Source organism: Notamacropus eugenii, chromosome 5 (genome assembly GCF_028372415.1).
Source record: "Notamacropus eugenii isolate mMacEug1 chromosome 5, mMacEug1.pri_v2, whole genome shotgun sequence".
In the NCBI taxonomy this organism is placed as follows: domain Eukaryota; kingdom Metazoa; phylum Chordata; class Mammalia; order Diprotodontia; family Macropodidae; genus Notamacropus; species Notamacropus eugenii.
Genome location: NC_092876.1, coordinates 125,600,034 through 125,623,263, shown reverse-complemented (window position 1 = coordinate 125,623,263; position 23,230 = coordinate 125,600,034). Strand labels below are relative to the sequence as shown.

The following is a 23,230-nucleotide window of genomic DNA, read 5'->3' as shown; positions in this document are numbered from 1 at the left end:
GCTCTGTCTCGTGTGTGTGTGTGTGTGTGTGTGTGTGTGTGTGTGTGTAATCCCACCCACTACCCAGATACTGAAAAGTTTCAAGAGTTACAAATTCTCTTTCCGTGTAGGAATGTAAACAGTTCAACTTTAGTAAGTCCCTTATGATTTCTCTTTGCTGTTTACCTTTTCATGCTTCTCTTGATTCTTGTGTTTGAAAGTCAAATTTTCTTTTCAGCTCTGATCTTTTCATCAAGAATGCTTGAAAGTCCTCTATTTCATTGAAAGACCAATTTTTCCCCTGAAGTATTATACTCAGTTTTGCTGGGTAGGTGATTCTTGGTTTTAGTTCTAGTTCCTTTGACTTCTGGAATATGATATTCCACGCCCTTCGATCCCTTAATGTAGAAGCTGCTAGATCTTGTGTTATCCTGATTGTATTTCCATAATACTTGAGTTGTTTCTTTCTAGCTGCTTGCAGTATTTTCTCCTTGACCAGGGAACTCTGGAATTTGGCCACAATGTTCCTAGGAGTTTCTCTTTTTGGATCTCTTTCAGGCGGTGATCGGTGGATTTCTTGAATACTTATTTTGCCCTCTGGTTCTAGAATCTCAGGGCAGTTTTCCTTGATAATTTCATGAAAGATGATGTCTAGGCTCTTTTTTTGATCATGGCTTTCAGGTAGTCCCATAATTTTTAAATTGTCTCTCCTGGATCTATTTTCCAGGTCAGTTGTTTTTCCAATGAGATATTTCACATTATCTTCCATTTTTTCATTCTTTTGGTTTTGTTTTGTGATTTCTTGGTTTCTCATAAAGTCATTAGCCTCCATCTGTTCCATTCTAATTTTGAAAGAACTATTTTCTTCAGTGAGCTTTTGGACCTCCTTTTCCATTTGGCTAATTCTGCTTTTTAAAGCATTCTTCTCCTCGTTGGCTTTTTGAACCTCTTTTGCCCATTGAGTTAGCCTATTTTTAAAGGTGTTATTTTCTTCAGCATTTTTTTGGGTTGACCTGCTTTTCATGCTTTTCTTGCATCTCTCTCATTTCTCTTCCCAGTTTTTCCTCCACCTCTCTAACTTGATTTTCAAAATCCTTTTTGAGCTCTTCCATGGCCTGAGCCCATTGAATATTTATTTTGGATGTCTGGGATACAGAAGCCTTGATTTCTGTGTCTTTCCCTGATGGTAAGCATTGTTCTTCCTCCTCTGAAAGGAAGGAAAGGGATATCTGTTCACCAAGAAAGTAATCTTCTATGGTCTTATTTTTTTTCCCTTTTCTGGGCATTTTCCCAGCCAGTTACTTGACTTCTGAGTGTCCTTTCCACACCCACCACACCTCCAGATCCGCCCAGCCAGAGCTTGGGGTCTGAGATTCAAATGCTGCTTCCCAGCCTCAGGGCTTTTGGCAGGGGCGGGGCTGCTACTCAGTGTGAGATTAAGTTCAGGTGCTCAGGTGGGGGCAGGGCTGCCTCACGGGGCTCAGTTCCCTCAGGGGGTTTACGAGGAGACCTTCAACAATGGATCTGGGCTCCTGCGTGCTTTGGGACTCCCTGTCCGCTTCTGCCTCCACTGCTGCCTCCCAAGGGGGCCTGAGTTGTGGGGGACACACCACTCCCCTCTCGCCAGCCAAAAAGACTCTCTCACTGACCTTTGCCACCTGTGGGTGGAGGGACCTGCTCGGCAGCTGGAGATTCTGTCCCTGAAGCCTGCTCGGATCTGCTCCTCTTGGTGCCGCACGGCCAAGCCAGGGCTGCGCTCTGCTCTGGGTCTGGTGCGCGAAGGACCTTTTGGGTCAGCTTTTCAGGTCTCTCTGGAACAGAAATCTCCTCTGTTCCATTGTTGTGTGGCTTCTGCTGCTCCAGAATTTGTTGGGAGTTCTTCTTTACAGATATTTTATGGGCTGGGGGTTTGGAGCTAGGATATGTGTATCTTTCTACTCCGCCATCTTGGCTCCTCCCTGCCAGTTCTGCTTTTTAAAGCATTCTTCTCCTCATTGACTTTTTGGACCTCTTTTGCCACTTGAGTTAGTCTATTTTTAAAGGTGTTATTTTCTTCAGCGTTTTTTTTGGGTGTCCTTTAGCAAGCTGTTGACTCACTTTTCATGATTATCTTGCATCACTCTCATTTCTCTTCCCTATTTTTTGTCCACCTCTCTTACTTGATTTTCAAAATCCTCTTTGAGCTCTTCCATGGCCTGGGACTATTGCGTATTTTTTTTGGAGGTTTTGGATGTAGAAGCGTTTGACTTTTATGTCTTCCTCTGATGGTATGCTTTGTTCTTCCTCCTCTGATCAGATGGAAGAAAATACCTTTTCACCAAGAAGGTAACCTTCTATAGTCTTATTTTTTCCCCTTTTTTGGGCAGTTTCCTTGCCAGTTACTTCAATTTTGAATCCTTTGTCAAGTGGAGAGTATACTCTACGGACCTGTAAGTTCTCATTTCCTCCAAGGTGGCACAGTCAAGGGTAAACTCTCTTGACCTGTGGCCTGGTCTGAGAGCAGTCATAAGCACTCTTTTCTGCTCAAGATCTGTAGAGGAAGTAGGATTCCCTCTCAAGAGTCTGCATCAGTTCCATCAAGCCAGTGCTCTTCCTCCACCACTCAGGACTGAGACTCAGATCAGCTTCTCAGCTCCCCCAGGGTCTTTAGGCTGAGGGCTCTAAAAGCTGCTGGTGGCTCCTGGGTCTGAGCCGGGTCTGGGGCCACACCTGTACACCACTGTCACTCAGGTGAAAGAGCTTTCTCATTGACCTTTGAAACTGTCTTTGGTGTTTGTGAGTTGAGAAATCTGAGAACTGCAGCTGCTACCCATGATTCCATGCCCTGAAGCCTGCTCTAGTTGTGTCCTTGCAGTACCCTGTGGCCAAGGCTGGGCTGCACTCCACTCTGAACCCAGTGCTATAGACCTTTCCTGTCAGCCTTCCAGGCTGTCTTGGGCTGGAAATCTCTTTCACTCTGTTGTCTTGTGCCTTCTACTGCTCTGGAATTTGTTTAGAGTCATTTTTTACAGGCATTTTATCAGCTATGAGGGGAGAGCTAGAGCAGATCCCATCTTTCTGCTCCACCATCCTGGCTCCACCTATTATCTCCATTTTGCAGTCAAGGAAACTGAGGTAAACAGCAGTTAAATAACTTAGTAAGTCTTTAAGGTCATATTTGAACTCAAGTCGTTCTGGCTCCAGGCCCAGCACTCTGTCCACTGTGCCACCCAACTGCCTCTAATGGTACTTGGGGCTCTGAAATTTTCTCTCCTTCCCTCTTTATCCAAATTCTTATTCCTGTGTGAAGACTAAAGAAACTTAAGGAATCTTATATGAACTGGTTCAAAGTGAAATAAGCAGAACTGAGAGAATGATATATACAATTACAATATAGTAAAGGAAAATAATACTAAAAGATGTCAGAAAACAAATTAATGCATTGACCAGTCTTGCCTCCAGAGGATCATACTTTTCTAAATAGAGTAGTGATACACTATGTTGAAGAAAAAAAATATTAATGCTAATACTGTAACATTTAGATAACATTTATAGGAATCTTCAACAAGAAAAAGATGCCTTTTTTAAAAAAAAATTCAATTTGGATTAACATTACAAAATCTATTGAGTAACCAAGTCACTGTCCCATTCTTTTCTGAACCACTCACTTTATTCCTAGGAGTTAAGGGACCTCTTCCCTTCCATAGGTAGCTTAATTTTTTTTTGTCACTAGAGAAGAGTGGGTCCTATCACCCATCATTTCAGATGGGTAAAGACCACAATAAGAGAACTAGACTTGGAATACTCTTCTGTATTACCCTTAAGCTTTTTCCCTAAGGAAAGAATTTCTTTCCTCAGCCTATCACTGACTTTTTCAAGGGCTTTTCCTAACATCTTGGAAGGGGTTTTTAAGAGAAAAATATTTCTTAATATTTTAAGTTTTACTAAAAAGAAGGACTTTAAATGTGTATTGAAAAATATACTCTCAGACATGATAAATGTGCTGGTGTCTTTTGATTAATCCTACTTCTTTGTTACAAGCAAGGATTCTTTTGGAGCAGGGGACTGTGTATTGGCAAGTAAACAAGATGTTTAAAAAAATAAGCATCAATAAAGTATTTTTAAAATTCTTATTCCTTCACTATCCTAATTCAGGCTTTTATCACCTTCACCTGAACTATTTCAGTAACCTTACTGATTCCAACTTCACCCAGATGTCAAAATAGCCTTCCCATAGTATAGGAGAGGTAGCTGCTTGTTGTTCAGTCATTTCAATTATGTTGGACTCTTTGTGACCCCATTTGGGATTTTCTTGGTAAACATACTGGAGTAGTTTGCCATTTCCTTCTCTATCTCATTTTTACAGATGAGGAAAATGAAGCAAATAGGGTTAAGTGACTTGCCCAAGGTCACCATAACTGATAAGTGGCAGAGGCTGCCTTTGAACTCAAGTCTTCCTGACTGCAGGCCCAGCACTTTGTATATTGTACCACTTAGCTTCCTGGCAGAGGTAATGTGGTGGCCTTAATAGAAAGACCTGTCCTTATAGTTGGGAAAACATAGGTTCATGTCTTAACTCTGGATTGATGCTGGTTAAGTGACCTCTTAGTGCCCTAGGCAACTTTCAGATTAGAAACGAAGAACTGATGCCTGCCTCTTTTTGTAGAGGGAATTTCCAGCTATGCCAATGAAATCACAGATTATGTTCCCTGTTTCTTCCCCCACTCCCTCCAGTGCATGAGTAACCAAAGGTTTCTCACCTTTTCCAGAATCTTTAGTGCCTTCCTATTTCCTCTATAATAAAATACAAACTGCTCAGTTGGGTACATAAAGTTCTCTACAGCCCAACTCCAGGGCTCCTTTTCAGACTTATTTCACATTTCTCCCCTTTACATATTACTGCAGATTAACTGACCCACTTGCTGTTTCCCTAAGTTGATATTCCATCTTTTGCTTCTCTGCTTTTTAATTAACTGTCCCCTATGACCATAACACTCCCTCAGTCAATAAGCACTTATTAAGTGACCAACACCATGCTAAGTTCTGGGGATACAAAAAGAGGCAAAAAACAGTCCCTGCCCTCAAGGAACTTATAATGGGAGAAACAACATGCAAACAAATACTTACAGAGAAGCCATATACACAGTAAATAGAAAATAATCAACAGAAGGAAGGGGCTTGGAATTAAGAGGGTTGGGGAAGGCTTCCTATAGAAGGCAGGATTTTAGGTGGGACTTAAAGGAAGCCAGGGAGGTCAGTGGTTGGAGTAGAGGTAGAGTATTCCAGGCATGGAGAACAGAGAAAATGCCTTCAATCGAGAGATGGGCTGTTGTTGGATTTTTGTTGGGGTTTTTTTTGGGGGGGAGGTGGGGAGAGAACAACCAGAAGGTCTCCTTAGCTACACTTTTTAAAATCCTTAACAATCTTCAAGACTCAGTTTACAAGCTACTTTATCCAGAAAGTCTTTCCTGATCCCATAGTTGTTAATACTGTCTCTTCTATGCATTTGTTCATCTATTTATATGTAATGTTACCCAGCAGAATGTAAGATCCCTAGAGTGAAGAACTGTTTTTGTTTGTCTTTATTCCTAACACCTAGTACAGTGTCTTGTACATAGTAGGCACCTGATGCTTGTTGAATTTAATTTAAAGGATCTTAGATTGCTATATTAGAAGCCAACTGATAAATTAATTCACACTAGTATATGTTATTTATCTATTTATATAAAAATTCATATTAGGGTATGAAATATTTTTTGAAAATTTACATTGGGATATTTTCTTTACATATTAAAGAACACTTGGTGTTCATTGCTTTTGCACCAATGAATGTATTTCTTGTGGTGAAGTTTCAGATACTGGGGATTGGGGAGGGTGAACTTTCTCAGTATCCAGCAAATCAGACTATGCAGGCACAAGGCCCGTCCTCTCTATTCACTTTTCATCATCTCTTCCTCAGTCAAGGCTTATTTTTCTAGACTCAACAACACTATCTACGTGACATTTTGTCTCTATCAGTCCAGAAAGTACTAGACCATAGGATCTCAGATTTGGAAGAGACTCCAGAAATGATCTAATTCAGGCCACCATCTCCCCCACAACTTTCCTTTACAGTATCCCTGGTGTATGGATACAAAGGCCAGAGTGGGCTCAGGTTTAATCCAGCTCAGATGCTGTCTAGCTGAGATTCTATCTGGCCCGGTTGTGAATACAAGCATTACAAATGCTTAGGCTCTTTTAAGAGTCAAACCCATATGGCGAATCTTTAATAAACTTTGTTTTTCTTTGGCGTTAAGAAGGCTTGAATAGAATTCATTCAAGCAGGACCCGCGTGTCAGTATTTTGGGGTCCCCAGCACCCCTTAACCTCAACATTTTCGTTCCCTGATCGGGAAGAACTGCTAATCTCAAGTTCTTCTGCCAAGAGTGGAAAGGTATGTAAGTCTCTCCCTCTCCCTATCCCCTTCTCGCTCTCCAAGCACCTTGGAAGTGGATTTTTGGACCTGACCTCAGGTCCCAGTATCGGGAAGTGTGTGTGTGTGTGTGTGTGTGTGTGTGTGTGTGTGTGTGTGTGTGTGTGTGTGTGTGTGTGTGTGTGTGTCTGTGTCTGTGTCTGTGTCTGTGTCTGTGTCTGTGTATCTGTCCAACTCTCTGAATTCCCTGGGGCTAGGGAATTAGGGAACTGTCAGTTACTTTTTTCCTCTTGGTATTTTTTTTTTCCAAGGCTTACTCCCACATCCTCTACAGAGGGAGGGACTTCTAGCCCCACTCCTGTAATGGGTCAATCCTCTTCAGTCCCCAAAAATTCTCCTTTGAGATGTCTCTTACAAAATTAGAAAAACTTTAGCTTCTCTAAAGAACTTAAAAAGAAAAAGTTGGTGTTCTTTTGCAACAGTTTGACCTCAGTATCACCTGGAACACTGTGAAGTATGGCCCATTTTGGGGACCTTTCAATGTAATACTCTTGTACGGTTAGAATTATATTGTCACCAAAAGGAAAAATGGATAGAAATACCTTAAATTTTCAAAAAGTTAGGGAAATTACTCTGGGAGAAAAGGAAAACCCTGCCCTTTTTCAAGACTGGCTAGTAGAAGCCATTAAAAAGCATACAAATTTGGATCCTGACTCCCATCTCCCTTTTGCCTCCATTCACTAGATGTCCCCATGTTCACTTGAAAGTGTGGGAGACGGTCAAGCCAATTGTTTGGGATCCTGGAATTCCAGGGCAGCTACTTCTGCCATCCCAGCCATTGTGTCTCCCAGACCCTAAAGTGTTCCCTCTTCAAGGCCAATATCTGATTAAGCCTGAGGCCTGGGAAGGACTACAACCTTTAGTTGAAAAATTCTTCAAGTATAAAATCCTTGTCCCTTGTTCATCCCTATGCAACACTGCAATCCTTCCCACAAAAAAAGCCCAATGGAGAATACTCAATCCTTATTTATTTGGCCAGGCTTTGGGAAGAACTACTACATAGTAGTTTAACTTAGTATGTGGATGATATTCTTATTTGTAGCCCCACCCAGGCTGCTTCTTTGGCTGCTGCCACAGAAGCCCTCAATTTCTTAGGTACTTGAGGCTACAGGGTCTCTTAACCAAGTCCAGATAGCATGCCATTCTGTAAAGTACATGAACTCATTCCCATCTCTCTTTAACCTTTGAGAGCAAAAGCACTAAGAAACAAGTTCCAGGTTTTTTTAGGCATGGCAGGATTTTGTAGACTTCCTAATTTTGGTTTTATTGCTAAACCCCTTTATGACTCTACTCAGGGCAGTGACTCAGACCAGGCTAAAGCTTTCTGAAAACTAATTTGACCACCTCCCCATCACTAGCCCTACCCAATCTAGAAAAACCTTTCACTCTGTATGTTGATGAAGGGAGAAGATAGGCTTTGGGAGTCTTAACTCATACCTTAGCACCTGACCCTAGGTTAGTTGATGTTTTTATTTACTCAAAATATGCTTTCCTTGTTCTCCATGCCCATGGAGCAATTTGGAAAGAAAGGGGATATCTGACAGCAAAAAACTCCCCTATCAGACATGCCCTTCTATTTTTTGGCGTTGCCATAGTCATCTTTAATTCTCTCCAGAGAAATTACCTTTTACGCCAGGGAAATTGTCATTTCTTTATGCTCCTTTTATGCCTGTTTGGTCTTTGTCTAACCTTCTTGCCAGGTTTGTCTTTTCCAGAGGGCAAGCCATCAGCTTCCAGATAACTGCTCAGGCTTTGTACCCCTTGAACAGGACCCATCAAGGCAGGGACAGCTCTACACCCCTTGCCAGCAGAAAGCAGTTTCAGAAGCTGAGACCTTCATCCTTTACCCCAAAAGAATTTGAGTCCAATCTGTTTGAGGGGGAATGATGGGTTTCAGACTCTGGGAATCTCCCTGAACTCCTCTTGAATCTCCCCACCTGGCCTTTAATACTCAGATTTGTAGCCTGGTCCTCCTGAGTCCTCCCACTTAACCTGGCCTTTCATACTCAAATCTGTTGCCCTTGGCCTAGCCTGGCCTTCCATTATCTGTTACCTCTTTATTGCCCCACCTACATCCCACCCAAACCCTGCATTGTTTGATACCTCCCAATTGTTTCCAGCTGTTTCCCACCCTGGATTACATCACAAATTACCCCAATCCCATCCAGATCTTCCTTAGACCTTCCTCCCAGACCACTAGACCACCTGTAGATCTTTCCTATGGACTCTCTGTATATAAGTTCCGTCTCACCTCCATAAAGGCGCTCAGGTTGGAGCTCAGACTCTACCTAGCTAAGATTCTATCTCGCCCGCTTGTGAAAACAAGCATCACAAATGCTTAGGTTCCTTAAGAGTCAACCCAATATGGCGAATCTTTAATAAACTTGGTTTTGCTTTGGCTTTAAAAACAAAAAACAAAGGCCAGAGTAGCCTCCTCTTTTTTACACACACCCACACTCACTCATACACTCCATCTCTTGGCTCAGTGCCGTAGTATTGACTCCTCCCCTCACTCCTACTCAAAAATGTGTTCTCTCCTTACTTCTGCCCCATGTCATCCCTCTCTTCAGCTTTCTCCTTGGAGCCTTTCCTGATCCTCTCAAACTGTTGTATATTTGACTGCTTTGTATGTGTTCTTCTTACATTGTTTCTGTACATACTTTTCTTCCCCATGGAATAAAAGTGCCTTTCAAAGTAAGGATTATTTCGTTTATTGTATTTGTATCCCCAGCAGCTGGCACATAGTAGAAGTTTATCAAATGCTTATTGATTAAAATGGACATCCAGCCTCTACTTAAACACCTTCAGCAAGAAATTGACTTCTTTCTAAGGCAGCTTGTACCTTTATTGGATGGCTCTGGTTGTCAGAAAGCTCTTCCAGAAAGTTACAAGTGGTTTTCCCTTCACTTACAAAGACAGGTGTCTATTTTACACTTGTCTACAAAAATCAGCTTCACAAGTACAAAATTAGGGAGGTATGGTCAAATAGTAGTTACAGAGAAAGAAATGAAGGTTTTATTTATCTGCAGGTTTAATGAATCAGCATTGTGGTATGGCAGCCAAAATGATAATGTGACCTTGGACTTCATTAAGAAGGCTTAGCTTTCAGGCATGGGGAGGTGATAGTCACATTGTACTCTTCTGTGCTCACACCTTTTCTGGGATGTTGTGTTCAGTTCTGAGCATCACAGTTTAACTTTGATAGGCTAGAGAAGGTTCAGGGAAGGCAAACCCCTTGGTCATATAAGAATGAGTTGAGGAAATTAGACAATTTTGGGCTGAAAAGATTCAGTGGAGACATGAATAGCTATTTTGAGGTACTTTAAGGGCTGACTTGCTCTGTTTGGCCCTAGAGGACAAAACCAAGAGCAATGGGTAGAAGTTACGAAGAGGAAATATTGGCTTCATGTTCAAGAAAGACTTCCTCACATTTAGAAGTGAAATGGGTCAACTCAGCAGCTGGCTGTCCCCCATACCTAGAACAGTCTCCCTCCTCACCTCCACCTCTTAGCTTCCCAGGACTCCTTCAGGTCTCAACTGGAGTTGTATGTTCTATAAGAACCTTTCTCTCAGTTCTGCCTTCCCCCTGAGACAACTTCCCACCATTGAGTCAGTCGGAAAATACTTATTAGGTGACTTACTTTGTGCTGGGCACCTAAGTACTGAGGATGAAAGAGGAAAATTACTTGACATGGAGGGGTTGGGAAAGGCATTCTGTAGAAGGTGCAGTTTTAATTGGGACTTAAAGGAAACCCAGGAGGTAAGTAATCAGAAGGGAGAGCTTTCCAGGCCTGAGGAACAGCTAGAGAAAATACCCCAAGGCAAAAGATGTCTTGTTTGTGGAATGACCAGGAGGCCAGGGTCATTGGATCAAAAAGTACATATTGGGGAGCAAGGTATATGAAGACTGGAAAGGCAGGAGGAGGCCGAGTTATGAAGAGCTTTGAATGCCTTAAAAGAGTGTTTTGTATTTGCTTGTGGAGAGGCAAGAGGAAGGCTAAAGGAGTGGGGAAAAGTGGGACAGGATTAGATCAATGCTTTTGGAAAATCACTTAAGTGACTATAGAATCCTCCGTGGATGAATGGATTAGAGACATGAAGTAGGCAGACCCACCCACAGGCTCCTTATAGTAATCCAGGCATGAGTTGGTAAGGGCCTGCACTCCTCGGGTAGCAGTGTGGAGGAGAGGAGGGGGACTTATTCGAGAGTTGTTGCAAAGGTAAAATTGATAGGCCTTGGCAATAGCTTGGATAGAGTGATAGAATATAGAGATAGTGAGGAATTCACAAGGTAGAATGCAGTATCATTCCTTCTTTCTTATTCCTTAAGGTGCAGCTTGCTCATTCATTCAGCCTAAAAAGGCCAAGGTCTCCCATTGCATACTCGACCATCTGTAGTCATCCTGATGAATATCTGGTCACTGGATCCAGATGGCTCAGGAGGAGAAAGTGAGGCTGGTGTTCTTCTACAGCCTTCCCTCAACTCAAAACAAAGTCAACTGCAATTCATGTCATCATTTATCTGATGTCATGGTCTTTTTCGAAAACAAAGGACAAACACACACAACACAGTGAGGAATCCAGGATGACTCCTAAGTTATGAATTTGAGGAATTGGAAGGATGGTGTTGCCCTCTACAGTAAAAGGGAAGGTTAGAAAGGTAGGGAAAGTGTAGGGGAGAAAATATTAAGTTTTGTTTTGGACATAATGAGTTTAAGATGTCTACTGGACGTCCAGTTTGAGATGTTTGAAAGGCAATTGGAAATGCAAGATTGGAGGTCAGCAAAGATATTGGGACAAGAAAGGTAGATTTGAGAATCATCAGCATAGAGATGGTAATTAAACCCATGGGAGCAGATGAAATCACACAGTGAAGTGGTATAGAGGGAGAAGAGAAGAGGGCCTAGGACAGAACCCAAAGGGGTTCCCATATGAAAGGCCCTGATCTGGAAAAGGGTCCAGCAAAGAAGACAGAGAAGAAGCGGGCAGATAGGTAATTAAAAACCAGGAGAGAACAGTATCCTGAAAACAGAAGTATCGAGGAGGAGAGAGGGATCAACAGCATCAAAGACTGTCTTGTTTACACATAGTTATTTGCATGTTCTTCTTCCCTATGGTTAGACTGTGAACTCTCAAGAGCAGGGACTGGTTTTTTGCTTTTCTTTATTTCCCCAGCACTTAGCACATCTGACACATGCTAGCTGACTGACTTGGCGGTTTTCAAGCAAAGAATGGTTGACCAGTTGTCCCATATGTGATAATGGGAATTCCTTTCATGTTGGACTAGGCAGTTGCCAAGGATTCTTCAGCTCAAAATTCCGTGATTCTGTCATTTCACCAGTAAATTTGGGGTACCTTACCTTTGGGGTAAGGTGGAGTACCTTCATCAATATTCCTGAAGGCTTAGGTCACCAAAACTGAGGCTTGGAATTGATATTTCCAAACCTGTTATTGGTGGGGAGTCTGGGGAGAAAATCTGTACCAAAAGGTCTTCAATACTTTAATTTTAATTATGAATATTACTTATGTAACCATGAGTAATTGTAAATCACTTTATAAAAGCCTTCTTTTAAGCAAGTGAGCACAGTAAACTAGTGTTTGATAAAACCAAAGATCCCAGCTGTTGGGCCAAGAACTTACTATTTGGCAAAAACTGTTGGAAAAACTGACAAGTAGTCTGGCAGAAACTAATCATAGACTGACATCTCATACCGTGTACCAAGATAAGCTCAGAAGGGGTTCATGATTGAGATATCATCAACAAATTAGTGGAATATAGAAGAAATTACCTATGGATAGGTATGGATCTAAGTTGGGTGGGCAAAGAATTCATGACCAAACAAGAGGTAGAAAAAGTCCATGGTGTAAAGTGGATAATTTTGATTACATAAAATTCAAGAGTTTTTGCATAAACAAAACCAAAGCAGACAAAATGAAAAGAGAAGCAAGAAACTGAGGAAAAATTTTGCAGAAAGTTTCTCCGATAAAGGTGTCATTTCTCAAATATATAGGAAGCCGAACCAAATTTATACGAGTAAGAGCCATTCCTCAGTTGGTAAATGGCCAAGGAATATCAACAGGCAGTTTTCGGAAGAAGAAATCAAAACTATCAATAGTCATATGGAAAAATGCTCTAAATTACTAAAATCACTAATAATTAAATAAGTACAAATTAAAACAACTCTGAGATACACCTCACACTTATCCAGTTGACTAACGAATGAAAAGGAAAAGGATAAATGCTGGAGAGAATGTGGGAAAATAGGTACACTTATATGCTGTTGGTAGAGCTGTTATTAACTAGTACAACCATTCTGGACCAAAGCTATAAAACCGTGCACACCGTTTGATGCAGCACTACCACTACTAGGTTTATATCCTAAGGTAATCAAAGCAAAAAAAAAAAAAAAAGCACCCATATGTACAAAAGTATTTATAGGAGTTCTTTTTGTGGCAAAAATTGGAGACTCAGAGGATGCCTATATATTAAGGCATGACTTAACAAGTTATGGTGTACAAATGTCGCGGAATTCTATTGTGCTGTAAGAAATTTTGAAGGCTGCAGTCTCAGTAAAACTTGAGAAGATGTATATGAACTTTTTTGAATATGTGGGCAGAGCCAGGAGAATATTTTCCACAATAACAGCAATATTGTAAAGATAATCAAGTGTGAAAGACTTAGTAACTGATGAATACAGTGATCTACCACAGTTCCAAAGAACTGATGATGAAAAATGCTATCCACATCCAAATATAGAACTGATGGACTCAGAATACAAATTGAGCCTATTTTTTCTTGATTTCTCTAATATTTGCATGGCTTTGCCTTTATAATAGGTATCATTTTTCTTGCTTTCTCAGTGAGTGGAGAAAAGGGTAAAAAGGAAGAGAATATGGAACTGAAAATAAAATTGGATTTAAAAAAGACAAAATAGGTTAAAAAGCTTTCTTTTTCATAATTGTAAGCAGTCATTTAGAAAAAAGCTTATAAGTAATCATCATAAAGAGAGAATATAATGAAATGAGAAAGGATTGCAGAGGAATGAACAATTAACGCAAATAAATCAATGCAAATGTGAAGTCTGTTGAGCTTGCTGGTGAAAAGGTAAATCATTCCCAGTTCTTCTTATAAATCAAATCAAAGCTGAGATCACAGTGGAAGTTGCCATCCCAGAAAAATAAAAGAAAGTTCACTGGAATTTTCTCAAAGGCTTTTCAAAAATATTGTGTCATGTTTTAAAGTTAGATATAGGCTATCATCAAAAGGAATAGAAACTTTTTTGTTAATGATCCTCTGGAGAAACTTCCTTAGTGTCATAATCTTTAAGATCCGGTTTGCAAGATGGCCAAAATGAATTTCTATTTCCATGAGGAGAAACCAAAATAAAGAATGCCACAGGAGCTTTCTTTGTTGTTGTTGTTTATTTGTTCTTTGGGGGTTCTTTGGGGTTGATTTCTTTTTTTTTTCCTTTAACACTATTTTATTTTTTTTCCAGTTACATGTAAAGATAGTTTTTGTAAGATGTTTGAGTTCCACATTTTTCTCCCATCTCTCCCCTCTCCCTAAAACAGTAACAATTTCATATAGGTTATACATGTACAATCATGTTAAACATATTTCCGCATTAGTCATGTTGTGAAAGAAGAATCTGAACAAAAAAAAGTGAAAATAAGATGCTTCAATCTGCATTCAGATTCCATAGTTCTTTCTCTGGATGTGGATAGCATTTTCCATCATGAGTTTTTTGAACTTGTGTTACATCATTGTATTGCTGAGGAGAGCTAAGTCTAGTACAGTTGATCATCTCAGAATGTTCCTGTTAGTGGGTATAATATTCTCCTGGTTCTGTTCACTTCACTCAGCATCAGTTCATGTAAGTCTTCCCAGGATTTTCTGAAATCTGCCTGCTCATCATTTCTTATAGAACAATAATATTCCATTACATTCATATACCACAACTTGTTTGGCCATTCCCCAGTTGATAAGCATCTTCTCAATTTCCACTTCTTTGCCACCACAAAAATAGCTGCTATAAGTATTTTTGTACATGTGGGTCCTTTTCCCTTTTTTTATGATCTCTTTGAGATATAGAGCTAGTAGTGGTATTGCTGGATCAAAAGTTATGCACAGTTTGATTGCCCTTTGGGTGTAGGTTCAAATTTCTTTCCAGAAAGGTTGGATCAGTTCACAATTCTACCAACAATGCTTTAATATTCCAGTTTCCCACATCTTCTCCAGCATTTATCATTTTCCATTTTTGTCATATTAGCCAATCAGATAGGTGTGATGTGGTACCTCAGAGTTGTTTTAATTTGCATTTCTCTAATCAGTAGTGATTTAGAGCATTTTTTCACATGGCTGTAGATAGGCCCTATTCATACTCTTTGACTCTCAATTTGGGGTAAAGGGACTTTCTTTGAAGTGCACCATGGATTGCCTGCCTTCATAAAATCATAGAAGATGAGGCTAAAAGTGGTCATCGTCATTGCCAGCAACAGTTTCAATAAAAATTTATGGAGTTTATTCAGTAGGCTCAGTGCTAGGCACTGTAGGGAATATAAAGAGATAGGTATAAGATGGATCCTACCTTCAAGAAGCTTACATCCAGGTGACTGCACCCTTACCTTGCTAATGAATCCTAATTATGACAGAGAATGCCTTTCATAGGCACAAGCTGAGCCAACAGCCTGAGCTTTACCCCATCAAAAGCAAATTATCTCAAAAGATCCCTGGAATGTCACCAAGGCATCTCCACTCTCCCAGAAAGAACCAATGCTGTGAGGTCTGAATCTTACTGGGAAAAATTTCAGGGAGCTCTGCTTCCATGATAAACATCCAAATGATAATACAGTGTATTCTGGCTACAATTAGACCTATCTCAGAGATCTATGTTACTGAAACTCTGATGCTGCCTTTTAAAAGATGCTTTCAGTCAGTTCGCTGGGGCTGTAAAGACTGGGCGTGTTCACTGAGCAAATTCCAGACTGCTGACCTATGTTCTTCCTGTTCTTGCACTTTCATTTACTGAGTTAGCTGATTGATCTCTGCAGTTGTTATGGGTTCAAGGCTACTTATCCATTGTCTTCACAGTTATTTAGCCAAGCAGCTAACATAGTCTACTTGATTGGAATTAGAGGTGTCTTGAATTTTTAGTAGTGGGCCACATGATCAGAATTCCATCTGGGGGCCACCTAATCGTTTCAGCAATAGTATCTGCAGGCAGATGGTTAAGCCTTCCTGGTTCTACTAATGTTATATGTGCTAGCTTTTTCATTACATTAATAGATCTGTTGGAGGATGAGAAGGGAAGAGGACATCATTGATCAGAGTACAACCTTCAATGACAGAGGTCACAAACCTTCAGTCATAGACAGTTTCATGAATTGCTCTACTGAAGGAAAAAAATACTTACCTAGTAGCCAGCCTCAAGCTAAATTTGTGCTTGGACAACAGAAACATAGTCCATTATGGTGGACTGATATTCAAAGTTTTTCCATCTTGACCTGCTAGAGCTTGTACTTTATTGGTATAATCTTCAAGAACTCAGGATTAACTCTATCACCTTTAATGAAAGGCATCATAGTTAATCAGGTAAAAATATTTTTGTTAAAATTCTGTCAGAGAGGTCTCAAATACTTCCTACTGTGTGACCCTGGGTAAGTCACTTAACTCTGCCTCAAAAAAAAAATTCTGTCAGGTCATAAGAATGACAAGTATGAATATAAAGAAATGTACAAAGAATTCTGTGAAAAGGGATGTAGTTTTGTTAAGAGAACTAAAAGAACATATGATGAATCACCCTGCCAACAAGCCATTTTTACGCTCCAACTACATAAAAAATTAATATCCAATGGCAAAACTGAGTAAATAGAATGGATAATTTTGGGTTAACCTTTAGTAAAATTAATATACATAGCCCTTATTTCTTTTAGCATCTGGTGAATAACAGGGATACAGTTCCATAAACAACCATTTTTAACCACTTTTTATGTTGCTTTATATGGTAGCTTGTGGAGTTTGGGGGTTTTGGTTTGTTGTTGTTTTTGCCTATTCTTTGGGTTCATTAGGACTTGTTAGGGAGAATTAAATTCTTGTAAAAACAAAAGTATCAGGCAAACTACAACCCTGTTTCAAGTAGCCTGCATTTAGCCTGTTTGTTGTTCAGTCATGTCCAATTCATCGTGTTCCTTTATGATGGTTTCTTGGCAATGATACTGGAGTGGTTTGCCGTTTCCTTCTCCAATGTATTAAGGCAAATAGAGTTTAAGTGACTTGCCCAGGATCATATAGCTAGTAGGTATCTAAGGCCAGATTTTGAACTGAGATCTTCTTGACTCTAGGCCCAGCTCTCCATCCACTGAACCACCTATCTGCTTCTGAGACTCCATTTTAATGGACCAGGATCTAGATTGTGGTTCTGTGGATTACCCTTCTGTAGGTGAATGCTTAAGTCACCTGTGTCAGATGGTATATGCTGTTTTGTAAAGATCTTCAAAGATGGGCTCTTTATAGCCTCCCTAAATAACCAACCCATTTCTTTTTATTAACAATAATGGGTATTTATTTATAAAACATTTGTTACAGGTTTGCAAAGTGCTTATATTTAATCCTTACAACTGCAGATTTTGTTATATCCATTTTGCAGGAAAAGATACTGAGGCTAAGAGGTAGTGGATGACTTGCCTGTGGTCACACAACTAGCAAGTGTTAGAGGCAGGATTTGAACCCAGGTTGTCCTAGCTCCAAATCCAGCACTCCTGTTATCATCCCCTCTTCTTTCCCTCACTGTCTACTTGTCCCTCCTCTGCTCCCTACAAACAGTTTAGATCTTCCTCATTCCAAAAAATCGATCTTTTGACACTGCCATCCTCTTAACCTATTGTACTATATTTCCTTTCCCATTAGCCCCCAAACTCCTGGAAAACTATCTGTGCTCATTATCTCCTCTCCTCTCTTATCATGCCCTTCTCAACTCTTTGTAATATGGCGTCCAGCCTTGCTATTCAGCTGAAACTGACCTCTCTAAAGTTACCAGTGGGCTCTGAATTGCCAACTTTCGTGCCCTTTTCTCATTGCTCATCCTCCTTTATCTGTCTTATAGCATTTGACACTTTTCACCCTGTCCTCTTGGCATTGTTGTGACACCACTCCTTCTTGTTCTCCTTCCATCTGCCTGCTGACTCCTGAGTCTCTTTTGTCAGCTTATCGTGTACGGCCCCTTATACTGTGGGCATCCTTCAAGGTTTAGTCCTGGGCCATCTTCTCATTTCTCTCTAGGCCCTCGAAGTGATGTTACCAACTTTCTTTGACTCAGTGGTCTTTATGTAAATGACTATAAGTCTATATGTCTGGTTCTAGTCTCTGTCCTCACTTCTAGTCCCATATCACCAGCTTCCTGCTAGATATTTTAGAGTGGATGTCCCCTGTACGTGGAATGCGTCCTCACGTGCCTCTTGGAATTCTAGATTCCCTTAAAAGTCATCTGCAGCACACACTCCCTCTGCAAACACTGGTCTCTCCAGCCTCTTTCTAGTGCCTCCCCAAGCCCCAAACTACCTTATATTTATTTAGCAGACATTTTATATTTATTTGTATGTGTATATGTTATTTCTCCAAAAGAATGTATAGTCCTTGAGGACAGGAACTATTGCATTTGTGTCTTTGTATCCCAAGCACCTCACACGTTCTGGGCATATAGCAGGCACTTACTAAATGATTGTTGAGGAACTGACTGAATGACATGCTGTATGTTCAGTGATCTGTGACAGTGGTTTTGGTCCTTAGGGGAAAATATTTTACAGAATTACCATTTCCACCTATTCCTGCTTTTTCCCATAAAAACAAACCAAAAAAACCCCACAAAACAAACATTAGAATTGATGGAAAATATGATGCTTTTGAGATTTCTGATTTTTATAATATTAATATTTTACATTTCTGTAGATCTTTGTACGCTCTGTATCACTTCAGACAAATCTTCCCATATTTCTTTGAATTAATCCAGTTTATTGTTTTTCATGTCAAAGTGATCTTCCATTACATTCATACTACAATTTGTTTAGATACCCCCAAATCCATGGACACATAATTTTTATCTTTTTTTTGTTTTTGTTTTTTTCTGGGGGGAGGGGAGAATTTTCCATTACAAATTGTGTTACTGTATTTTCACATAGGCAGATATTTTCTTCTCATCAACAACTTCTTTGAAATTTAAACACTCTAGTGAGATGGCTGAGTATTGGTATACAGTTTCATCCCTTTTTGCACAATTCCATAATGATTGGAACAAGTCACAACTCCACCAACAATGAATTAGTGCCTTTTTTCTTTGCCAGTTTAATACGGACAAGGTTGTGAAATCTCAACATTGTTTTAATTTGCATTTTTGGTTATTAATTATTTTGAGCACCTTATTACATGAATGTTTCTAATTTAACTTCATTTCAGTTTAAGCACTTGTTAAGCACTTACTATGTGCCAAGAACTGTGTTAGGCATTTGAGAAACAAAAATAATCCCTTTCCTCAAGAGGCTTCTGTGCTACTAGGAAGTATGGAAGAATCAAGCAACATGCACACAAGCAAGTACGTAGAAAATACATGCGAAGCAAGACAAAGGAGACTCTAAGAGCAGAGGGCATAAGAAATTGAGAACTTGGAGCTGATCCTTGGGAAGAGCAAAAGGCCCATATGTACCAGATATTTATAGTAGCTCTGTGGGGGACCGAAGGGGGTACCTGTCACTTGGGGAATGACCGAGGACATAAACTGCATCATACCACAATTTGTTATACATGAATGGAATAGTGCTGTTAAAAGTGATGAAGGGGATTGTTTCACAGAACCCTGCAGTATCTTATAGGAGCTGATGAGGAAGGAAATGAGCAGGATTAAGGAAACAATACCATACCAATAGCATTTTTAAGACTTAAGAACACTGCTGAATGCCATGACCAACCACTAGTAAAGACCACAGCCCATCTCCTGACAGAGAGGTAAAGGACCCAGGGTACAGGATGAGACAAATTTTTTTTACATAGTTTTGCTTGTATGTGCATATGTGTTACAAGGGTTTTATTTTCCTTTCTCCTTTCCAATAGGGAGGAGTGGTAGGAGTAAGATAAAAGTAATTTTGTTTTGTTTTTAAAGAGCCAGAGGTTCCAGTAGGCAGAAGTGAGTAAAAGAGTCATTATAGAGACATGTGGCCAGAGAGAGAAGGTTGTCTACAGGACCAGCAAGAAGGTCAGGTTGGCTAGCATGGATTGTGAAGAGACAGAATGTGAAATAAGCCTGTGAAGATAGATTACAATAAGATTTTGAATGAGTTCTAAATGCCAAATACAAATGTTTGTACATTATTCCAAGGGCAAAAAGGAGCTACCAGTGCTTTAAAAAGAAAAATTTGAAAAGGGGAAGTGAGGAGGGATGGCTATGTGAGTAAAGACATGGAGAGGAAGATGAAAGATATTGAGGAGTTATTAACCTCCATTGGTTTATGGCAGAATGTGAGAGAAGAGTTGGGGATGGCTCTAGGGTTGTAAACCTTACTAAAACATTGGTGGTCCCTCAACAGAAATAGGAAGTTTGAAGGCAAAGAGGATTTAGTGGCGATCGATAAAGAATTCTGTTTTAGACATGAGTTTGAGATTAACTATGGGCTATCCAGGTGGAGATGTCCATTTGGCAGTTAGCAGTCTGGTCAGAGCTTGGGAGAAATATTGGGGCATACATAGATTTTGGAGTTATCTACATAGAGTATACTATTAAGTTCATAGGATCTTAGGAAATCTCCAAGACACTACGTACAGAGAAAAAAATAAGACCATGACAGAACCTGAAGACACACCCACGTAGAAGGAAGCAGGATATGGAGGATGAGCCAGTAAGAAGCTTGAGAAGAAGCAGAGAGAAATGAGAAGAACCAAAGGAGATGTATCACAAAAGCTCAGGAAAAAGAGAGGAGCCTAGACGATGGAGTAGTTAACAATGTTAAATGAGTAAAAATAAAATTTTTAAATGTCAACTGAGACCTAGAGGATTTAGATTTGTTGTGTATAACTCCAGAAAATTTGGAAGAATGCATAGAAGGTGAAGGGAGGCAGTATTTAGCTCAGGGAGGTAAAAGAACTTTATAGCATTTAGAATTGTCCAAACATAGCATCGGTTTCCTAATGAAGAAGTGGGTTTTTCATCATTTTTCATTTCCTGGAAGAAGCTGAAAGACCACTTCCGTATATCAGGTAAGGGTTCTTTAAGATCCCTTACAACTATGAAATTTAATACAATTTATCCCACAGTGCAGTCAGATTCTATTACATTTCCTTTCCCTGGCAGAGTCCATCAGCCTCTGAGTATTTGAAATATTTTTCCTTAAGTGTAAATTTTACCATGATTCTTACCATAATTTAAAATTCCCTACCAGTTAAAAAAAAAGATCTCTGAAGACAAAATGTAATGTACGTGATATAAGGGAAGACAAGTACTTCATAGGATTACAAGGTAGGAAGATACTTTAAGAAGTTATCTTCCTCATCTGCTTATCTTTGGGCAGAAGAGCTATGTTGTCCCTCTCAGGTGAAAACTGATCTGCTTTTGAAGTCCTTTAGACAAGGAGATTCTTATAACATGCCACCAGAACTCCCATTTGCAAAGGAAGGATAAAGAGACCAGTGTCCTGGGCACATAGTAAACTTTTTGTTTCCATATCCAGCATTCCCCAGGTGTGCAGCCTGCCGATGTGGAAGAAGTAGCCAAGAAGGGAGTCCAAACCCTTGTAATTGGCCGTGGAATGAGTGAAGCATTGAAGGTGTGTATTGAACATAGCCACATGCCTCATGGCAGCGATCTCGTGGACCCTACTTTTTCCCATTTTCTGTTACTGTGGAATTTGTGAACTCTATCTTAATGGCCCTGAACTGATACAGGACCTGCTTTAGGTGTGCAAGGTGTTGGAGAGAGGCCTGGCGCCTGTGTCCTCTCCCTCGCAATGTACTGCTCTATCTCTGGGTCTAGTCTTTGTATTTCTAAACAACCATATTTGTCATTACTTGCTCGAAGCACATTCATGGTGCTTTTTGTACAGGTACTTGCAAGGCTGCACTTGAAACCTTCCCGAGAAAGGCATAGCTAGGAAGGATGGAGGAAGGAGGGGAGAAAACTCACATCTGTGAAGAAGTTACGCCCAGCTTCTCTTTTTAAATCATCTTCAGAACACTATTGAAAGGTACACAAGGGCAACTATTATCCCAGTTGTCCAACAATAGGAAATGGCCTCCATTCCCATAGCACTTTTTTTTCTCACTAAAAGTGTAGTTGGGAAGTGTTTTCATCCCCATTTTACTCATGAGAAAATGGAGGCTTAGAGAAGTGAAGTGACTTGTCCACAGTCATATGGCTGGGAAGTTTCTGATTGACAACCAGCCTTTTACATGTCAGTGCTCTTTTTGTTATGCTGTGCTGTTCATCTTTCATGCCGTAAATATATCTAGTGATTCATCCAGTGCAAGCCACAGGCAAAAGACAAAAAAAACCTCTCAATTGTGATTCATTCTTTTATACATTGGCTGAATGAGATCCAAATACAACATCTGAGTTTATTTTCTCACACAAGCAAAATTTCTAGAAAACTGAAGTTTGGCTGCTTTAAGTACCAAGTTTTTAGTTTGACTCTCTGCAAAAATGTTTAAGGTTTGTGATACACACCTGTGGGGGAACTGGCCCCTCCAGTGAAGGCACAGACGTATAGAAGCACTAAAGGGAAGATTTTCTTATGGCTGACAGTTTCCTGTCTTATTAAATATAGTAAACTGAATAAAACCCAAGCCCTTCCTGATGATTTGGTATCACCACTGTTAACATCAGTCTCTTTCCAACTTGACAATCCATTACTGCTCTCAGGGCTGAGACGACCATCGCACTCAGGGGCCCATACATTTTCTGGCCCTTCCCTCCCTGGCGTGCTATCACCTGTCACTTTTTGTTGGTCTCTGGGTGTTGTTGTGTGGCCTGATGCTGTCTCTCCAAATTACTGCTTCTGATGGCAGTGTACAGCTGGAAACTAAGAGTAAAAATTCAGATTAACTGAGATTAGAATTCATTTTAAGATAAGAATAAACGTATAGACTGGGGCAGGGGCCTCTTATGAAGAGAGTTCTGATGCGTAGACTTCATGACATCGTTTTTAGCTGTTCAGATACCCTTTATGCATCCTTCTGGGTTGTTAGCTGTATTCCAAATAGTCAGAGTTGCTAGATAAGTGATGTTCTCCTGAATGATATGTTACCTCATCAGTGTTGTTTCACTAGTGCCCTTAGGTTTCTTAATGGCAATAAGAAAGGAACCATTAACAACAGCAGCTGGGTCTTTCAACTCGAGCTTTATTATGTGTTTATCTCTTTCCCAGGTGCCAGCATCCACTGTAGACTACCTCAAGAGTCAAGGGATAAATGTGGTGGTCCTCCAGACAGAACAGGCTGTGAAAGAATACAATGCCCTGGCTGCTAAGGGAGTCAAAGTGGGAGGTGTCTTCCACTCTACCTGCTAATGGCACCTTCCAAGTTTAGAGAAAAATAAAACAGTGATTCATGAAGGTGACTTCTTGCTGATGCCCTCTCCTTTCACCCCAGTCCATCATTAAACATTTATGAAGCACCAGCTGTGTGCCAAGCCCTGTACTAAATGCTGCAGATACAAATACGAAAAAGATATTCCTCGCCCACAAGGAGCTTATAGTCTGATGAGGGAAGAGAGCACACAAAAGGAAAAGGGGTTAGGAAGGGAAAGTATATGGTGAAGAGACACA

General features: G+C 40.3%; 1 protein-coding gene across 3 annotated transcripts in view; it reads left to right on the top strand.

Moving 5' to 3' along the window:
- AAMDC (adipogenesis associated Mth938 domain containing) overlaps window positions 1-23,022 on the top strand; it is a 54,021-nt gene extending 30,999 nt beyond the window's left edge. For all 3 annotated transcript variants that reach the window (XM_072610759.1, XM_072610757.1, XM_072610758.1), the window contains exons 3-4: window positions 21,140-21,235; window positions 22,832-23,022. In XM_072610759.1, the coding sequence (XP_072466860.1) occupies window positions 21,140-21,235; window positions 22,832-22,972 (237 nt within the window). In that variant the 3' untranslated portion in view covers window positions 22,973-23,022. The remainder of the gene's footprint in view (window positions 1-21,139; window positions 21,236-22,831) is intronic.
- The last annotated feature ends 208 nt before the right edge of the window (window positions 23,023-23,230 follow it).